The following is a 14,514-nucleotide window of genomic DNA, read 5'->3' on the forward strand; positions in this document are numbered from 1 at the left end:
GTACAAAATTATTATTTTTGTTTTTTGTTTTTTTCAGAAAGTATGCAGCTATTGTCTTCATTATTAACAACCGTTTTGAAACAAGCAAACGCAAACTGAATTATCTCACCTTTGAAGATTTCTCGATATGTGCATCACTGATGATGTCCACTTGGACGACTGCTGGCCCTCTTGTTTCTGGCAATAATCATGCACCAGATGGAAGAGATGACACCGATTTTGATCGGGATTTTCTTATTGAACTGAGGGACTTCAAGCTTTTATTGGACCGTGAGAAAGAGCATCGAAAGTAAGTATTTTAATAAATGTTTGTAGAATTTCATTCACATTTAAAGTAGTTGAATACTTCCAAGACTATAGTGCACACAATGGTATGCTACATAATTGCTTAATGCTTATGTAGGCTATTTCTAATTTTATATTAGAAGCCAAGCCAGCCAGTCGTCGAGATAGGCCAAGACACATCCCCAACAGATGAAGATGAGAGATCAAGACCTGCAGCAACCTGATAAACATTCAAAGGGAAGGGAGGGGAAGAACCTTGAAGCTATAATATAGATGCCTCACATGAAACCTTAGCCATTCCTTGAACCTCAGATGAATACGAATGAGCCGATACAAATTATTGGCTCATGGTATATCTTGATGTGTGGCCCCGTATTAAAGATACACAAGAATGCTGCTGAGAGTTGGAGGAAGTCAGAAGCTGAAGACAGCACTACAGCCCCAGGACCTGGTGTCACAGAATCTCTATCCCAACCAGGAGGCAGCAATACCCAAACCTTTGAAGACTGCCAGTATGCAGGAGGGACAAAACCCCACTGCTAAAAGACTACTCAGTAGTTGAAAAGCCAAAGCCATAGTTGACAATTGAAGAAACCTCCTCTAGGAACAGGAGTTGAGAATTAGGTAAAGCAGACATGAAGAAAGGAACCAAGCTGATTCCTGAACATGGGGAAGAACTGGCACACCAAATGAGCCACCAAGTCCACCACTTCCTCCTGGAGAAGGCCATACAACCTAAGCACTGCCTCTGCTTCATTCACCGTAGGCAGAAGAGTCCTCTTCTCTGGCACTGAAACTAAAGCATCCAGACTGCCATGAAACTGAACATAAAAAAAAGCTCCTGGCCAGCTGAAGGAAGAACAGGGAAGGGCATCAGGGAAGAACCAGGTGTTTTTCAAGATGCATTTGCCCTCATGAGGGAGAATCCGAGCTAACAGAACTCTCCAGGAGAGAAGGTAACTGAACTTCAGTGGAAAAGCTCTGGCTCATTTGTCTCTACCACCAGCAAGGATACCCTCAGAGAAGGTCATGTTACCTCTAAACCATAAGGAGCCATAAACCCTGAAGGATGCAAACACTTTGGAGCTTAGACCATGGAAGGTGAATAAGTAGCTAGGTTCCATGCCAGACTCAGACTTTAAAAATTGAAAAGGGACACCCTATTACGTTAAGCTGTCACTTAAAGCAGGCATGAAGGAATGGTTCACGACATTCTCAGAACATATGAGATCTGCTGGGAACACTGGCACCATCTGGAAGGCTGGGAAAAGGGGAACATATTGTATGAGCTCAGTTATCTGAATATTTGGGTTATCCGGCAAAATTGCCTCCAGATTAATTTTCTGGCAAACCTTTGCTGTACCCGGACAGAAATCCGGATAACCAGAGATTAGGTTATGTAAATCTTCAAGAACTACACATTTCAAGGTCAAACAAAAGTAGACAAACTACAACAAGCTAAGCTGAAGTTTGTTTTAAATTATATTTTTTATTTATAGTGTATATGGAAATTTGAACCATGTTGGTTGTGGTACAAAAAATTGCAAATATGGTAATTTTTGGACTACTGGTAAGAATTCTGCTTATACAGTCAGGGGGTTCTTCCCATATAGTCCGAATAAATGATCTTAGACAGTATTTGATATTGTCACCAAACCCTAACCAGGGAAAATGTGGCAGAGGTAGGTATAAGCCACAACCTGTCCAAGATCTGACTCAAACCCACAGTGTGCCCACAAAAAAACAAAAAAACTACAGTCCACCCCCAATCCCCAGGCACTGCAGAGGAGCCAAGCCCCATACACTACCTAGCCTGAGGTCCCTTAACAGGTGGAAACCCTGTAAGGCAGGGGCAATGCCAGGGACAACCAGAGAACAGAATTGTAGCCTCAAAGAGCCGAAGGGAACAAGAATCAAAGCTTATAAAACAGTGAGGTTAGAAAACATGCTCACGAAGCAGAAAATAAAACAAATATTCTCATAGGCACCTGCAGGACATAGTTCTAAAAGGAAAGCAGAGTAGGCACTTATGACTCAAAGGGGTGGGGTGCCTTTAAGGCTTGGAACTAACCTGGCGGGTCACTCGGGGACCCACCAAACACAGCCATCACGGAAACTCTTCATAGGGTTAAATATATGAAATGTATATGTAAACATGATTTGTGAAGGCCAAATTATGCAGTGTTTCAGGCAATAAATATGTCATTCAGAAAGGTCATTGCATAATGTATAAATTGTCATGGGACGCTGTATTATGTTCACCAGAAGATTATATTGTACAGTACTGTATATCATTCAACAAAAGATGTCTTGTATATTATTCAGTTTATCATTCTTAACTGATTTTTTTATTACTAGGGACATGTACACTATCATTCTTAACAGAATTCTTTATCATTATTCAGGAGATGTGTACACTCATTCATCAGGGTATGTTGTATATAATTTGCTTGGGGTTGCTGTATATCATTCACTAATGGATTTTGTGCTGTATCAATCATGAACACGCTTAAAATGTTATACTGGTATTAGTAATGTATAAAATGATGTAAGAGCATGACAGTTTTGAAAAATAAATCTCAGTATAATGTATGCAACTACAATACGTTTGTTTATAGATTTTTTACATTTTTTTATTTTCTTCCATGTACTAGTGTGACCTTAAGTCATCTTCGGGGGAAAATTCCTGACCGTATGTGTTCAGAAGTTGAAAATAACTTCAAGGTATATTCACGAGGCATCATCAACATTGGCTGTACCCTTAACAACTCCCGAGATATGCGGGATTTCTTTGTTGACGCTGTGGAGAGAGTGGTAGATCCTTGTCGGCAGGCACGGTGGAAAGGGACGGAGCTAGAAATTTTCCTCCAGGTGTATACAGACGCTGGCAGTGCACTTGACATTATGGGCAGGTAAGACCACTTTTATTGTTCTATTGTTAATATAATATATAGTGTTGTGAATACTATACTGTCACCAACTAATATAATGAGGAAAGAGACATTTTTCTGTTCTGGGAACTAACTTACTATAAAAAAAAGGTTAGAAAAGTCTACTTCCAGTAGTTAATAGGATATAGAAATGGATAGTCCTGCTGTTCAGTGAAATTAGGTTAGTTGATGAATATGGTATTGTAACGTTTTAAATAAAGTTTGATCGATTTACTGTATATTGTGTATACAGTACTACTGGTGTTGATGTGATTTATACAGAAATTATTAAATGTTATGTAGAAAAAAAGGAATGGCATAGGTGTGGAGAATTTGCCAGAAGGTAAGGAATAGTAGCACTGCCATAGATGGTCAGTAAAGAGCAGAGATTGTACCACTATAAAAATAAGAAAGACCATATTGAGTGTAAGAAATATGAAGGCATTAGTTTCTAAGTGGAGTGTGCAAGGTATACATCGGAATAGTGATCGGAAGAGTACAGGAAATTAATAAGAAATTGATGAGTGATGAGCACTGTTGGTTTCATGGTGAAATAGAAAGATTATAAAGTGTATATGAAATCTATGTACCCCTAAAAATGTCTGACAAAGTTAATAGAGAAGGACTTTGGAGAGTGATGAGCTTGTATGGAGTTGCAAGAGTGGTGTTAAAATGTTGTATGTATGTATGCAGCAGGCCATGTGTAAGACTTAATGACATAACAAGTAACTGGTTTGTAAGTTAATATAGGTGTATGCCAGGGTTGTGTGATGTCACTCTGGTTATTCAATATATACATGGTTGGCATCATGAGGGGATGTTAAGGTATGTACATCTAACGAGTAATTGAAGCATATCGAAACTGATATACAGTATGCAGATAATAGTTTATTTAACATAGAATTAAAGAGAGCTGTGTAGACTAGTTGAAAATTGTATTAATGTGCGTAGGAGAACATTATAAAGTTGATGTGGACAACAATAATGGTAGTGGAGAGAGAAGGAAATAATGTGTAATTAGCTAAGTGTAGGTACAGGATGAGAGCTACACTTGTGGTGTCCCATTTTCCCAGTACTGTACTCTGTCATAATAACACTTGGAAACTACTGACGGTTTGAGCCTCCACCACCTTCTTGCCTAACTTGTTCTAACCGTCTACCACTTTGTTTGCAAAAGTGAATTTTCTCATATTTCTTTGGCAGCTTTTGTTCAGTTGGTTTAAATCTATGACCTTCTCATTCTTGAAGTTCCAGGTTTCAGGGCATATTCCAGCTTTGGTATAACAAAAGTTGTAAACAATTTCTTCATTATTTTGCTATTGATGTATTTAAAAGCAATTCTGAAGTTAGAAAGTGTAGCATAGGCTCCTCACACAATGTTCTTTATGTGGTCCGTAAATTGTTAAGTGCTGGTAGTGGATGATCAGTATAAATACTGTACCCAAGATGTAGGATTGCTGAGAGAGGGATTTGTGCCATTGAAGTTGAGAGTAGAGTATGACAAGGAAGGTAAGGGGCTGGTGTATGAAGGCCCTGGGTGGGAAAACAAGATAGGAATTACTACAGAAAGAAATGTCCATGAAGGAATGATAGTACTGACTCTTGTGTATGGTTGAGATATAATAGAGTAAGTTATGAAAATGTCATAGTTTTGGAGTGCAGTTATTATATTACTGGATTGAGAGGAGCACACCGAGATGCTTTGAGAATATTAAATTACGGGATTATAGTAGATTGGTAAAGAGTGTATACAGTACTGTATTTATAAGCAATACTGCCAGGAGATTTAATGTAAATACAGTGCAAGCTTCAATTTGGAGTCCATGACTAAGGGTGGTTCAATTGTAGCACTTAGTGCTTTATATCTTTAACTTGGCTGATATATTTTGTTACACTGGTGGTGGTAAATTTTGTAGTTCAAACTAAATTCTAAAATTTGTAGCTCTCAAACTTCAGGCAGTGATAAATATCAGTAAGGTGTGGTCAAGCCTGAAAATTAAAATATATATTTTGTAAATTCTGCTCAACTTACTGTTACATTAGAGAGAATTTCAGAGTTGAGGCTGTTAGCATGTGACAAAAGCAAACATTTCAAGATGGAAATGATCCATCTTGAAGTTCCAGGTTTAATCAGGAGTTCCAGGAGATAAATCTTTTTATCTCCTTATTATGGACAGCCTCAAATGAATCAAAACACACTCTTTGTGTGATTGTTGATTGGGAGTGAGTGAGCATCATCACACTGAAGAGTCACACTGCTGCAGGCTCCAGGATAATTCAAATTATCTAAGTGTGGGGAGTAGGGTGAGGGTTGCAAGTGGTGTCCCAGATTACATGAAGGTGTAGGGAATTTGAAAATAAACTAAGAGATAGGAAATAAGTGTTAATGAATGAAAAATCTTAGCTAGAAAAGTTGATCTTTCAAAACAGCAGAATAACAACAAAGATGGCCACCACCACAGGGGAGGACAGCACAATAACAAGGAATATTTTGTAGGTTTCTCACAACAAGATGTAATGAAAGGGGGTTTTCTTGGCAGGTTAGTGATTATTGAGGACATGCTAAAGAATTATGAAGAAAAGGTTATTAAATTAGAACAAGAAAATGAAGGTTTCAAGATTGAGTTTTGTAATTTAAAAGGAAGTATTTTCCAGCAAGGTAAGGAAATTTCCAACTTAACTGATAAGGTAAGGATGCAGGAGGAACACATCAAGGAACTAGTAAAGGATAATGAGGCATGGAAAGTGAACAGTAGGGAATTGGAAGAAATTAACAAGAAAATACTCATATGGTGAACAACTCCAAGATAGCCTGAGGGCTAACATGGAGTTAGGCAAGGAGATGCAACGAGAAACTTAATTGGCAACTCAAATAGAGGAGGCTAATGAAGAACTAGAAACGTATAAAGAAGAAATAAGAGACATATGCACAAGTTGTAAAAGGGAAAGAGACACTCAAGGAAGTGTGTTCAGAAGTCAAAACCAGAAATGACCAACAAGAAGCAGAAATTAGGCAAGCAATTAGGAAAACTGGTTACCAACAGTAAACTAATACAAAACACTGCAGACAGAAGTAAGTCCATAATAATTTTTGGATGTTCAGAGAAGGAAATTTCATCTAGGGTGGACCGAGCAGCAGAAAAGGTGAAAATCATAGAGAAAATAGTAGGTTTGGGAGAAGGCCTAAACTCAAAGGAAAATGTCAGTGATTTTAGAAGGATAGGAAAATATGAGAAAGACAAGAATCGCCTGTTAAGGGTAACATTTAATGGAGTAAAGTATATGACAAAAGTGCTTCGGAATACCAGAAAATTGCAACGTGACGAGGATGGCAAACTTTGGTCAGTAAGACAAGCCCTCTCAAAAGAAGACAGAAAAAAGCTGGAAATGAACCTCATTGAAGCTAAACGTCTAAATGGGGATAGAAATGAACAAGACAGAAATTCTTTTTTCTACAAAGTGTCAGGGACTGGAAAGCTTGTGAAATGGTACATAAAAACAAGGCAACAAAATCATTAGTGGAAGGGGAAGTAAAGAGCAAAGGGAAAGGGAACATGTTCCTGAAAACTGTATATACCAACATAGATGGAATGAGGTCAAGAACTTTGGAGTTGCAAGATATAATTCAGCTTAAGGTCCCAGATATTGTCGCATTATCGGAGACGAAACTCGAAGGAAATATATTAAATGAAGTCGTATTCCCAAGGGACTATTCAGTTTGGAGACGTGACAGGGAAAACTAGGAAGGGAGGAGGAGAAGTGGCTGTGCTGGTGAAAGAACACATGAAGGTAAGAGTGTTAATATTTGAAAACCCTCGAGATATTGACATAATGGCATTGCAGGTCTGGAATCAGGATGATAAGCTGATAATTTTAAATGCCTACAGCCCACCAGCAAGCAACACATGGACAAAGGAAGAACTGGATGACAAACGAGAGGGTCTCATAATGGTCATGAGAGATATTATTGTACAAGCAGATAAAGATAAATCACGACTGTTGATATTGGGGGACTTCAACTTTAAAGCAATAGACTGGGAGGCCTATGAAGCAAGAACGGAGGACTTTTGGACATGCAGATTTGTGAACCTCATTCTGGAGACATTCTTGTATCAACACATAAAGCAGGCCACAAGAATGAGGGAAGGAGATGTACCGTCAGTATTGGATCTAGTATTCACCAGGAAAGAAGAAGAGATATTTGACATCCAGTACCTTCCTCCCTTGGGAAAGAGTGATCACGTCCTGTTAGACATTAAATATGCTTTAAGATATCATCTAGAAGAAAATGGGGACATTGAAACAATTGATAAACTCGATTTCAAGAGAGGTCACTATGGGGAACTTCAAAATTTTTTTAATGAGTGAAATTGGACACACTTGTTGCTAGGAAGGGAAGTAAATGAAATGTATGCCAAATTTTGCAAAATATACGATGAAGGCACACAAACATTCGTGCCAAAATAGAGATGCAGGGCCAGAAAACAGGATTGGTTCAACAGAAATTGCGAGAAGGCCAGAGACCAAAAGACGCAAAAATGGAATCAATATAGGAAGAGATCAAACCCCCAAACATACCAGCGATACAAAGATGCGAGAAACAACTAAACGGCAGTAAGGAGAGAGGCAGAAAGAAATTTTGAAAAAGGGTTAGCGGATAAATGTAAAACAGAACCAGGCCTATTCTACAAATTCATAAAAAACAAATTGCAAGTAAAGGATAATATCCAGAGGTTGAAAATGGGAAACAGATTCACATAAAATGAAAAGGAAATATGTGAAACATTAAACGAAAAGTTTCAAAGTGTGCTTGTACAAAATGAGATCTTCAGAGAACCAGACAAAATAAGAATTCCAGAGAACAACATAAGAGCGTATAGAGGTGTCTAGAGATGAAGTGGAAAATATGCTAAAGGAGCTAAGTAAGAACAAAGCAGTTGGCCCGGATGGAGTTTCACCATGGGTTCTGAGAGAATGTGCATCTGAGCTCAGCATGCCACTTCACCTGATCTTTCAGACATCCCTGTAATTAATTACCTAAGTATAGTTACAGGATGAGAGCTACGCTAGTGGTGTCCCGTCTTCCCTGCACTCTTTGTCATATAACGCTTTGAAACTACTGATGGTCTTGGCCTCCACCACCACCTCACCTAACTTGTTCCAACCGTCTACCACTGTTTGCGAAAGTGAATTTTCTTATATTTCTTCGGCATCTGTGTTTAGCTAGTTTAAATCTATGACCTCTTGTTCTTAAAGTTCCAGGTCTCAGGAAATCTTCCCTATCGATTTTATCAATTCCTGTTACTATTTTGTACGTAGTGATCATATCACCTCTTTTTCTTGTCTTCTAGTTTTGGCATATTTAACACTTTCACGCTTTAGATTAGAGATAACTCGTCGCCGTTTTCTCTTACGATTCCGCATAACAGCCGAGTTTTCTCGTCCATCGAAAAAATATTTCTATAAATTCCATTTTTTAACCGAAATGGATGGGGATACTTTTGTTTTGTAGGGAATTTATTTGCGAATGTTTTGGTACCAGAATGAATATTATATCACATAAACTTCTATGAGTAAAAAAAAAATTACACAAAGTATGTTTGGGGGTGTGGCGAGCGTGTGGCAGTGGGTTCCCTTTAGCCGTCGATATATCCAACACGTAGGAAATATTTGTATGTGTTATGTATATGTCTGTGTAGGGAATTTTACTGCGATCACTGTCATACAAATTATAAAATGTTTCAACAAGTATAAACATGACAAACATCAAACGAACGAAAACAATGCGTTCGTTTCTGCCGCGAACGCATACTGAGCGACGTGGTTCTATATTTGGCGCTTCTCTTACACATGCTTTGTACAAATGTTATACAGTTCATCTTATAGAAAATTTTATTGCGAACACATTGGTATAAAAAAGAAATACGTACATAGAAAAGTAGGGTCAGGAAACGTATAAACTTTCCAAGCATGATTTCCCCCCTGCGTTTTCGCCAGTGCGCTCGCGGCTAACTACTCTCCACTTCACACACTCTTGCGGGTGGGCAATTACCTATATTAAACATTCATATGCATATGTCCGTGTAGAGAATTTTATTGCGATTCCAATGATACCAAAATTAGCGATGTAGGACAACTGTAGGCTTCGCAACCATTAAGAAAGTGGAAACATTTTGTTGCTGTTTGGCGCTCTCGGCGAGTGATCTGCATAGTTTTTTATTTGGTGTTGATACTCCTTATGCTTGGGCGGCATTTTATAGGTATGCTCTTATAGACAATTTCATTGCGAACACAGTGATACCAAATTTAAATACGTGCACCTTCAATTATTGTCAGGACAGTCAAAAGAGTGTACACTTTTCGGTCTTACCGCATAGGCGCGCGAAGTGCCGAAAGCATCTGGTGTATTGTTTTTTTTTGAGCGCTGAGAGCGCGAAAGTGTTAATGCCTCTAACCTCTCCTCGTAGCTCTTGCCCTTCAGTTCTGGGAGCCACTTAGTAGCATGTCTTTGCACCTTTTCCAGTTTGTTGATGTGCTTCTTAAGATATGGGCACCACACAACCGCTGCATATTCTAGCTTTGGCCTAACAAAAGTTGTGAACAATTTCTTTAGTATATCACCATCCATGTATTTAAAAGCAATTCTGAAGTTAGAAAGCGTGGCATAGGCTCCTCGCACAATATTCTTTATGTGGTCCTCAGGTGATAGTTTTCTATCTAGAACCACCCCTAGATCTCTTTCTTTATCAGAATTCTTTAAAGATTTCTCACATAATATATAGGTTGTGTGGGGTCTATGTTCTCCTATTCCACATTCCATAACATGGCATTTCTGGGGGGAGCCCCGTCGGCTCCCCGGAGCTATCCCAGGCTGATATGCTAATGTCAGACTTTGGCATCAGTCATGTGTATGGAGTTCTTAGGCCTACCGGGGACCACAGCCAGAACCGGGCCCCCTCAGAGAGGCAAGGGGAGCAATGGCCTATAGAAGCCCCCGTGTGGTTGGAAGCATTCTATGTTTGCCATCGACCGGAACAGGCACCCAGAAAGGTAAGCGCCTCAAAACAAACCCCTATTCTGGTTAAAATTACTACCAAAAACCGAACTAGTGGATAGAACTCCCCAACCGAAAACAAGCAAACTAGTGTGACGTCACACACCGCCGGGCCGCTGTCTGCGCAGCTCCCCCCTCCCCGGGAGGGGGGGAAGGGGGAGCCCCAGACCTCCCGCGCCGGCTACCCACACCTCAGTTCTTGAGGCTGATGCTATAGGCGATGGTCGTGTGCTCTGGCTCCGGTGTCGCTACTGCACTGTGCTTTGCGTGTGGTGTTGGTTTTGTGGGTGCGAGAGCCAGGAGTTATCTTCAGTACTCGGGCTGCATGCGCCTAGGGCTGCCTTCCCTAGGTGCCCTGTAAGTACTGCCCTTGGGGCTTGGGGCCACCTTCCACAGGCTCCTCGGGGTCTGCCTCTGCTGGTCCGTTTTACCTTTCGGTTTTTCGGCCGCCTGTTGGGCTCTTGGGTGTTCTGTTCTCCCTTGTTACCGGCAGGTAAGAGGCAGTTTGCACTGGTAGGGGCGCAGGGTGCTGCTCAGCTTGTATTTCCCGACATCGCGGCCGGCTCTGTTTCTTGGGGTTCGCTGTCCTCTTGCGGGGTTTTGTTTTTCTCTTTTCTTTTTGCCTGGTGGGGGGTTCTGTCATTTTATTCGGTTTGTTTTTGCCCTTCCACTGTTCTCCTAGGTGGCGCCCCCTGCTAGGTCCCCATGAGTGTACATGTCCCTGGGGATCAGCTTTAGAAGTTTGCTTGGTAGTTTTGGGTGCCGGTTTGCAGCACCCTGCCTGGGACTACCTGAGTGCGAGTCCTCTTAAAGTAAACGCTCAGGACCCTGGGAATCCCCTAGGGGGCGCGTGGGTCCGATGGATGTGACCCCGGAGTCCCCACTCGCTGTGTGCGAGTTTGAGGGTTGCTCGGTCCCCTTGTCTCAGGGTGACCCTCATTGTTTTTGCCTCTGCCACGCTGCCTGTTGGGTCGGTGATACTTTCGCCCCTGAGTCCTGTGAGTGTTGCTGCTTGCTTGTGACTCAATTTACCCAATCCTCTGATGATTCTATTCGGGTACAGGCGGCGCGTGCGTTGCAGTCTAGGTTTCGTCTGTTGCAACGCGCTCGGTTGGTTGCTTCCCCGGATGCCCCGGGGCTGCCCCGCTTTGCTTTTCGAGACCCGGACTTGGGGGTGGGGGTCGCTTCGATCCTGGTTCAGTCCGCACCTCCTCATCTTTCCCCTTCTGTTCGTTCTGGTCCCCCGCCCCTGCTTCCGACCCCGAAGCGTCTGAGGGTTTCGGGGTCGGAGCAGGGGTTACTTGATCTCGAGACTCGGGCAGCTTCGGGGGGTGCCCCTTCCGGGGGGGCGACAGAGGCATTCGAGTCTTGTCTCCCGGCCGAAGCTTTAGGGTCTGACCAGTGGGCCCCCCTTTCTCCAGCTATTCCGGCTGCTCCGTCCTTGTCTTGTGGGGTCGGAGCTTGGGGAGAGGACTCGGAATCGGGTCCTGTGGTGAAGGACCTCGAGGCTGGGGAGGGGCTGACTTGGGGGCCTTGGGCCCCGCTGGACCCCGCCTGGGTTTTTCTTCCCACTGAACGGGGCTTATTGTTACAAGGAGTGGGGTTTTCTTTTCCCCCCTCTGCGTACGAGTTGGATTTGGTGTTGGCCCCTCCCCGGGTTCGGTTCTGTGTTCCCCCGGGTACGTCGGTTCCGTCCTTCCGGAGGTTTTCGGCTTATCGCATCCAACCTGGTGTGTTGCTAGCGGTCTATGCAGCTTACCTCCTGCGTGACCCGGATTATGCCTCGGAAATGGATCTGTCCACGTTCAGGTTTGGGACTTCGTTCCCTTTCTGGCTCCGTTACGAGGTTCCGGAGTCGTCCTGGCTAGCAGACTGCCCCTTGTTTGGTCTGGATTCCTGGCATTCCTTCTGTCGTTCCCGCACGCTGGAGTGGCGGGAAGCTTCCACGGTGCTTCAGGTTTTCCTGGGGGGCGAACTTGAGTACCTGAATGAGTGCTTGTTTGCCCCTGCCCTTCCCCGCGATGTGGGCATTATTCAGCTCCATGTGCAGGTTCCCTCCCTTTCGGCGGCGCTCGTTGCGAAGGACTTGCGCGCCCGGGGCCTTTTGAGTTCGGCCTTGCGGTTCTTTTCCCTCCTGGAGCTGTCTTCGGATTGGCTCATGGAGGATGTGGGGACGCTTGGGTCCGTCCCGGGGTCCGGCACCTTGTCCTCGGCTGCCTTGTTGAAGCTGTTCACGCCGATTTTGCGGGATGCGGTTTCCCTGTTTTATGCTTCCCGTCTCGCGTGTCGGCAGGCGGTGCTGGGTTCCTCCGTGGAATCTGCTTGGGCTCTGGCTCTTAGGCGTTCTTCACCTTTTTGTCCTCTCCTGTTTGCGGAGTCGGCCGTGGCGAAGTTTATTCAGGCTGCGTCGGCGGCTTGTCGTCCGATGTCGGACTTGTTGGTTTTCCGGGGGTCCCGGGGTGGGTCTTCCCGGAAAGGTCGTGCCAGGGCTCAGGGTTCCTCTCGTCGTGGTAGGCCTCTGGTGTCAGGTACGGGTTTGGCTCCTCCTGCAGACCCTCCCTCGTCTGGTCGGCGCGGTGTTCGCGCTGTGTGGGGTTCTGGGTCTCGTAAGGGTCGCCGGCCCTTTCGCGGTTTGCCCCCTTGATGGGGCGATGGGGGGGGGGGGGGGCGGCTTGCACTGTTCGCCCGCGCCTGGTCCCACGATTCGTGGGCCTTTCGGGTCGTGTCTCGCGGCCTGCGGTGGCGTTGGGTGGCCCCTCCCCCCTTTGGGGGGTCGGGGCTGGCGGGGCAGGTTTCTTCCCCTGCGCTCTGTCGAGTCGTCTTGGAGTGGGTACGCTTGGGCGTCGTCGAAACAACGACGTCCCTCAGATGGGTTTCCTGTCTGTTTCCGGTTCCGAAACGGGACTGCGCGGACCTGCGGTTCATTCTGGACTTGTCCCGTCTGAACCCCTGGGTTCATTGCCCCTCCTTTCGGATGACTACGCTGTCTCGGGTTTGGCTCCTCTTGGAGCCGGGAGCTTGGATGGTGTCCCTGGACCTCCGGGACGCTTATTGGCATGTCCCGATTCATCCGCGGTTCAGGGACTGGCTCGGTTTTGTTGTGGGGCGTCTGAGTTACCGCTTTCGTTGTCTCCCGTTCGGGTTGAACCTGGCACCTCGCGTGTTCACGCGCCTTACACGGGTTGTGGTGGCTCGTTTGCGTCTCCTAGGTGTTCGGGTGTTGGCCTACCTCGACGACTGGCTGGTTTGGGCTCCCAGCCAGTCAGCTTGCTTGCTTGCTTGCTAGCCAGGGATTTAGTTCTTTCCCAGCTCGCCGAGTTCGGGTTCTTGGTGAACTGGAGGAAGTCCCATCTGGTTCCCTCTCAGGTTCGGACTTGGCTGGGTCTCGTTTGGGACTCTCGAACTGCCTCCTTGTCTCTCCCTCCGGAGTCTCTCCTGCGGCTGCGGTCCCGCCTTCGTCTGTTTCTGGAGGGCCCTCAGGTCACCCGGCGGTTGCTCGAGGGGCTGTGCGGGAGCCTGAACTTCGCGATGGTGGTCTACCCGCCTGGTCGGGTTTGGCTTCGACGGCTGTTCTGGTTCCTTCGGGGTTCCCCCTTCCACCTCTCTCACGATCGCAGAGTTCGACCCCCGGGGGCCTTGCGTCGGTTGCTGCGTCACCGGCTTCCTCTTCGGGTTTTTCGGGGTTCAGTGCTTTGGTGCCTACCCGAGCCCTCACTCGATGTGTACATGGATGCGTCGTCTCTCGGCTGGGGTTTTGTGACCAGTGCTCACCAGGCTGGCCAGGGGCGTTGGGATCTGTCCTTCCGTCGAGCTCACAGCACGGCGAGGCCGTCGGGGTCGATGCCTTTCGGCTAGACTGGTCGAGGTGGGGGTTCCTGTACCTCTTTCCCCCGGTTCGGCTGTTGCTCCAGGTCCTAACTCGCTTGGAGACTTACCAGGGGAGAGTTGTCCTTCTGGCCCCTTGGTGGCCGGCCCAGCCTTGGTTTCAGGCGCTGGTTGCTCGGTGTCCGAACCCGAGGGTTTTCCCGCGGCTCCGCCTCTTTCAGCAGATCGGGCCGGTACGTCACGTGGCTGGTTCGATCTTCTCCTCGAGTCTTCGCGTATGGTTTTTTTTTATTCGAGTCTATCATCATCTCTATGGTGATCAGGTGGCCTCCTTGTTGGTGTCCTACCTGAGGGCTTCTTCTCGGCGGCAGTATGAAGTTTCCTGGCGGTCCTTCCGTTTCTTTTTGCGTCTTCGTCGTG

The 14,514-nt window shown here is 45.2% G+C and overlaps 1 protein-coding gene across 3 annotated transcripts in view; it reads left to right on the forward strand.

The window, feature by feature from the left end:
• The window catches only part of Fibp (acidic fibroblast growth factor intracellular-binding protein), a 54,611-nt gene that overhangs the window by 7,386 nt on the left and 32,711 nt on the right, over positions 1-14,514 (forward strand). For all 3 annotated transcript variants that reach the window (XM_045763414.2, XM_069309441.1, XM_069309442.1), the window contains exons 5-6: positions 38-289; positions 2,940-3,197. In XM_045763414.2, the coding sequence (XP_045619370.2) occupies positions 38-289; positions 2,940-3,197 (510 nt within the window). The remainder of the gene's footprint in view (positions 1-37; positions 290-2,939; positions 3,198-14,514) is intronic.

This window comes from Procambarus clarkii, chromosome 65 (assembly GCF_040958095.1).
Source record: "Procambarus clarkii isolate CNS0578487 chromosome 65, FALCON_Pclarkii_2.0, whole genome shotgun sequence".
NCBI lineage: Eukaryota > Metazoa > Arthropoda > Malacostraca > Decapoda > Cambaridae > Procambarus > Procambarus clarkii.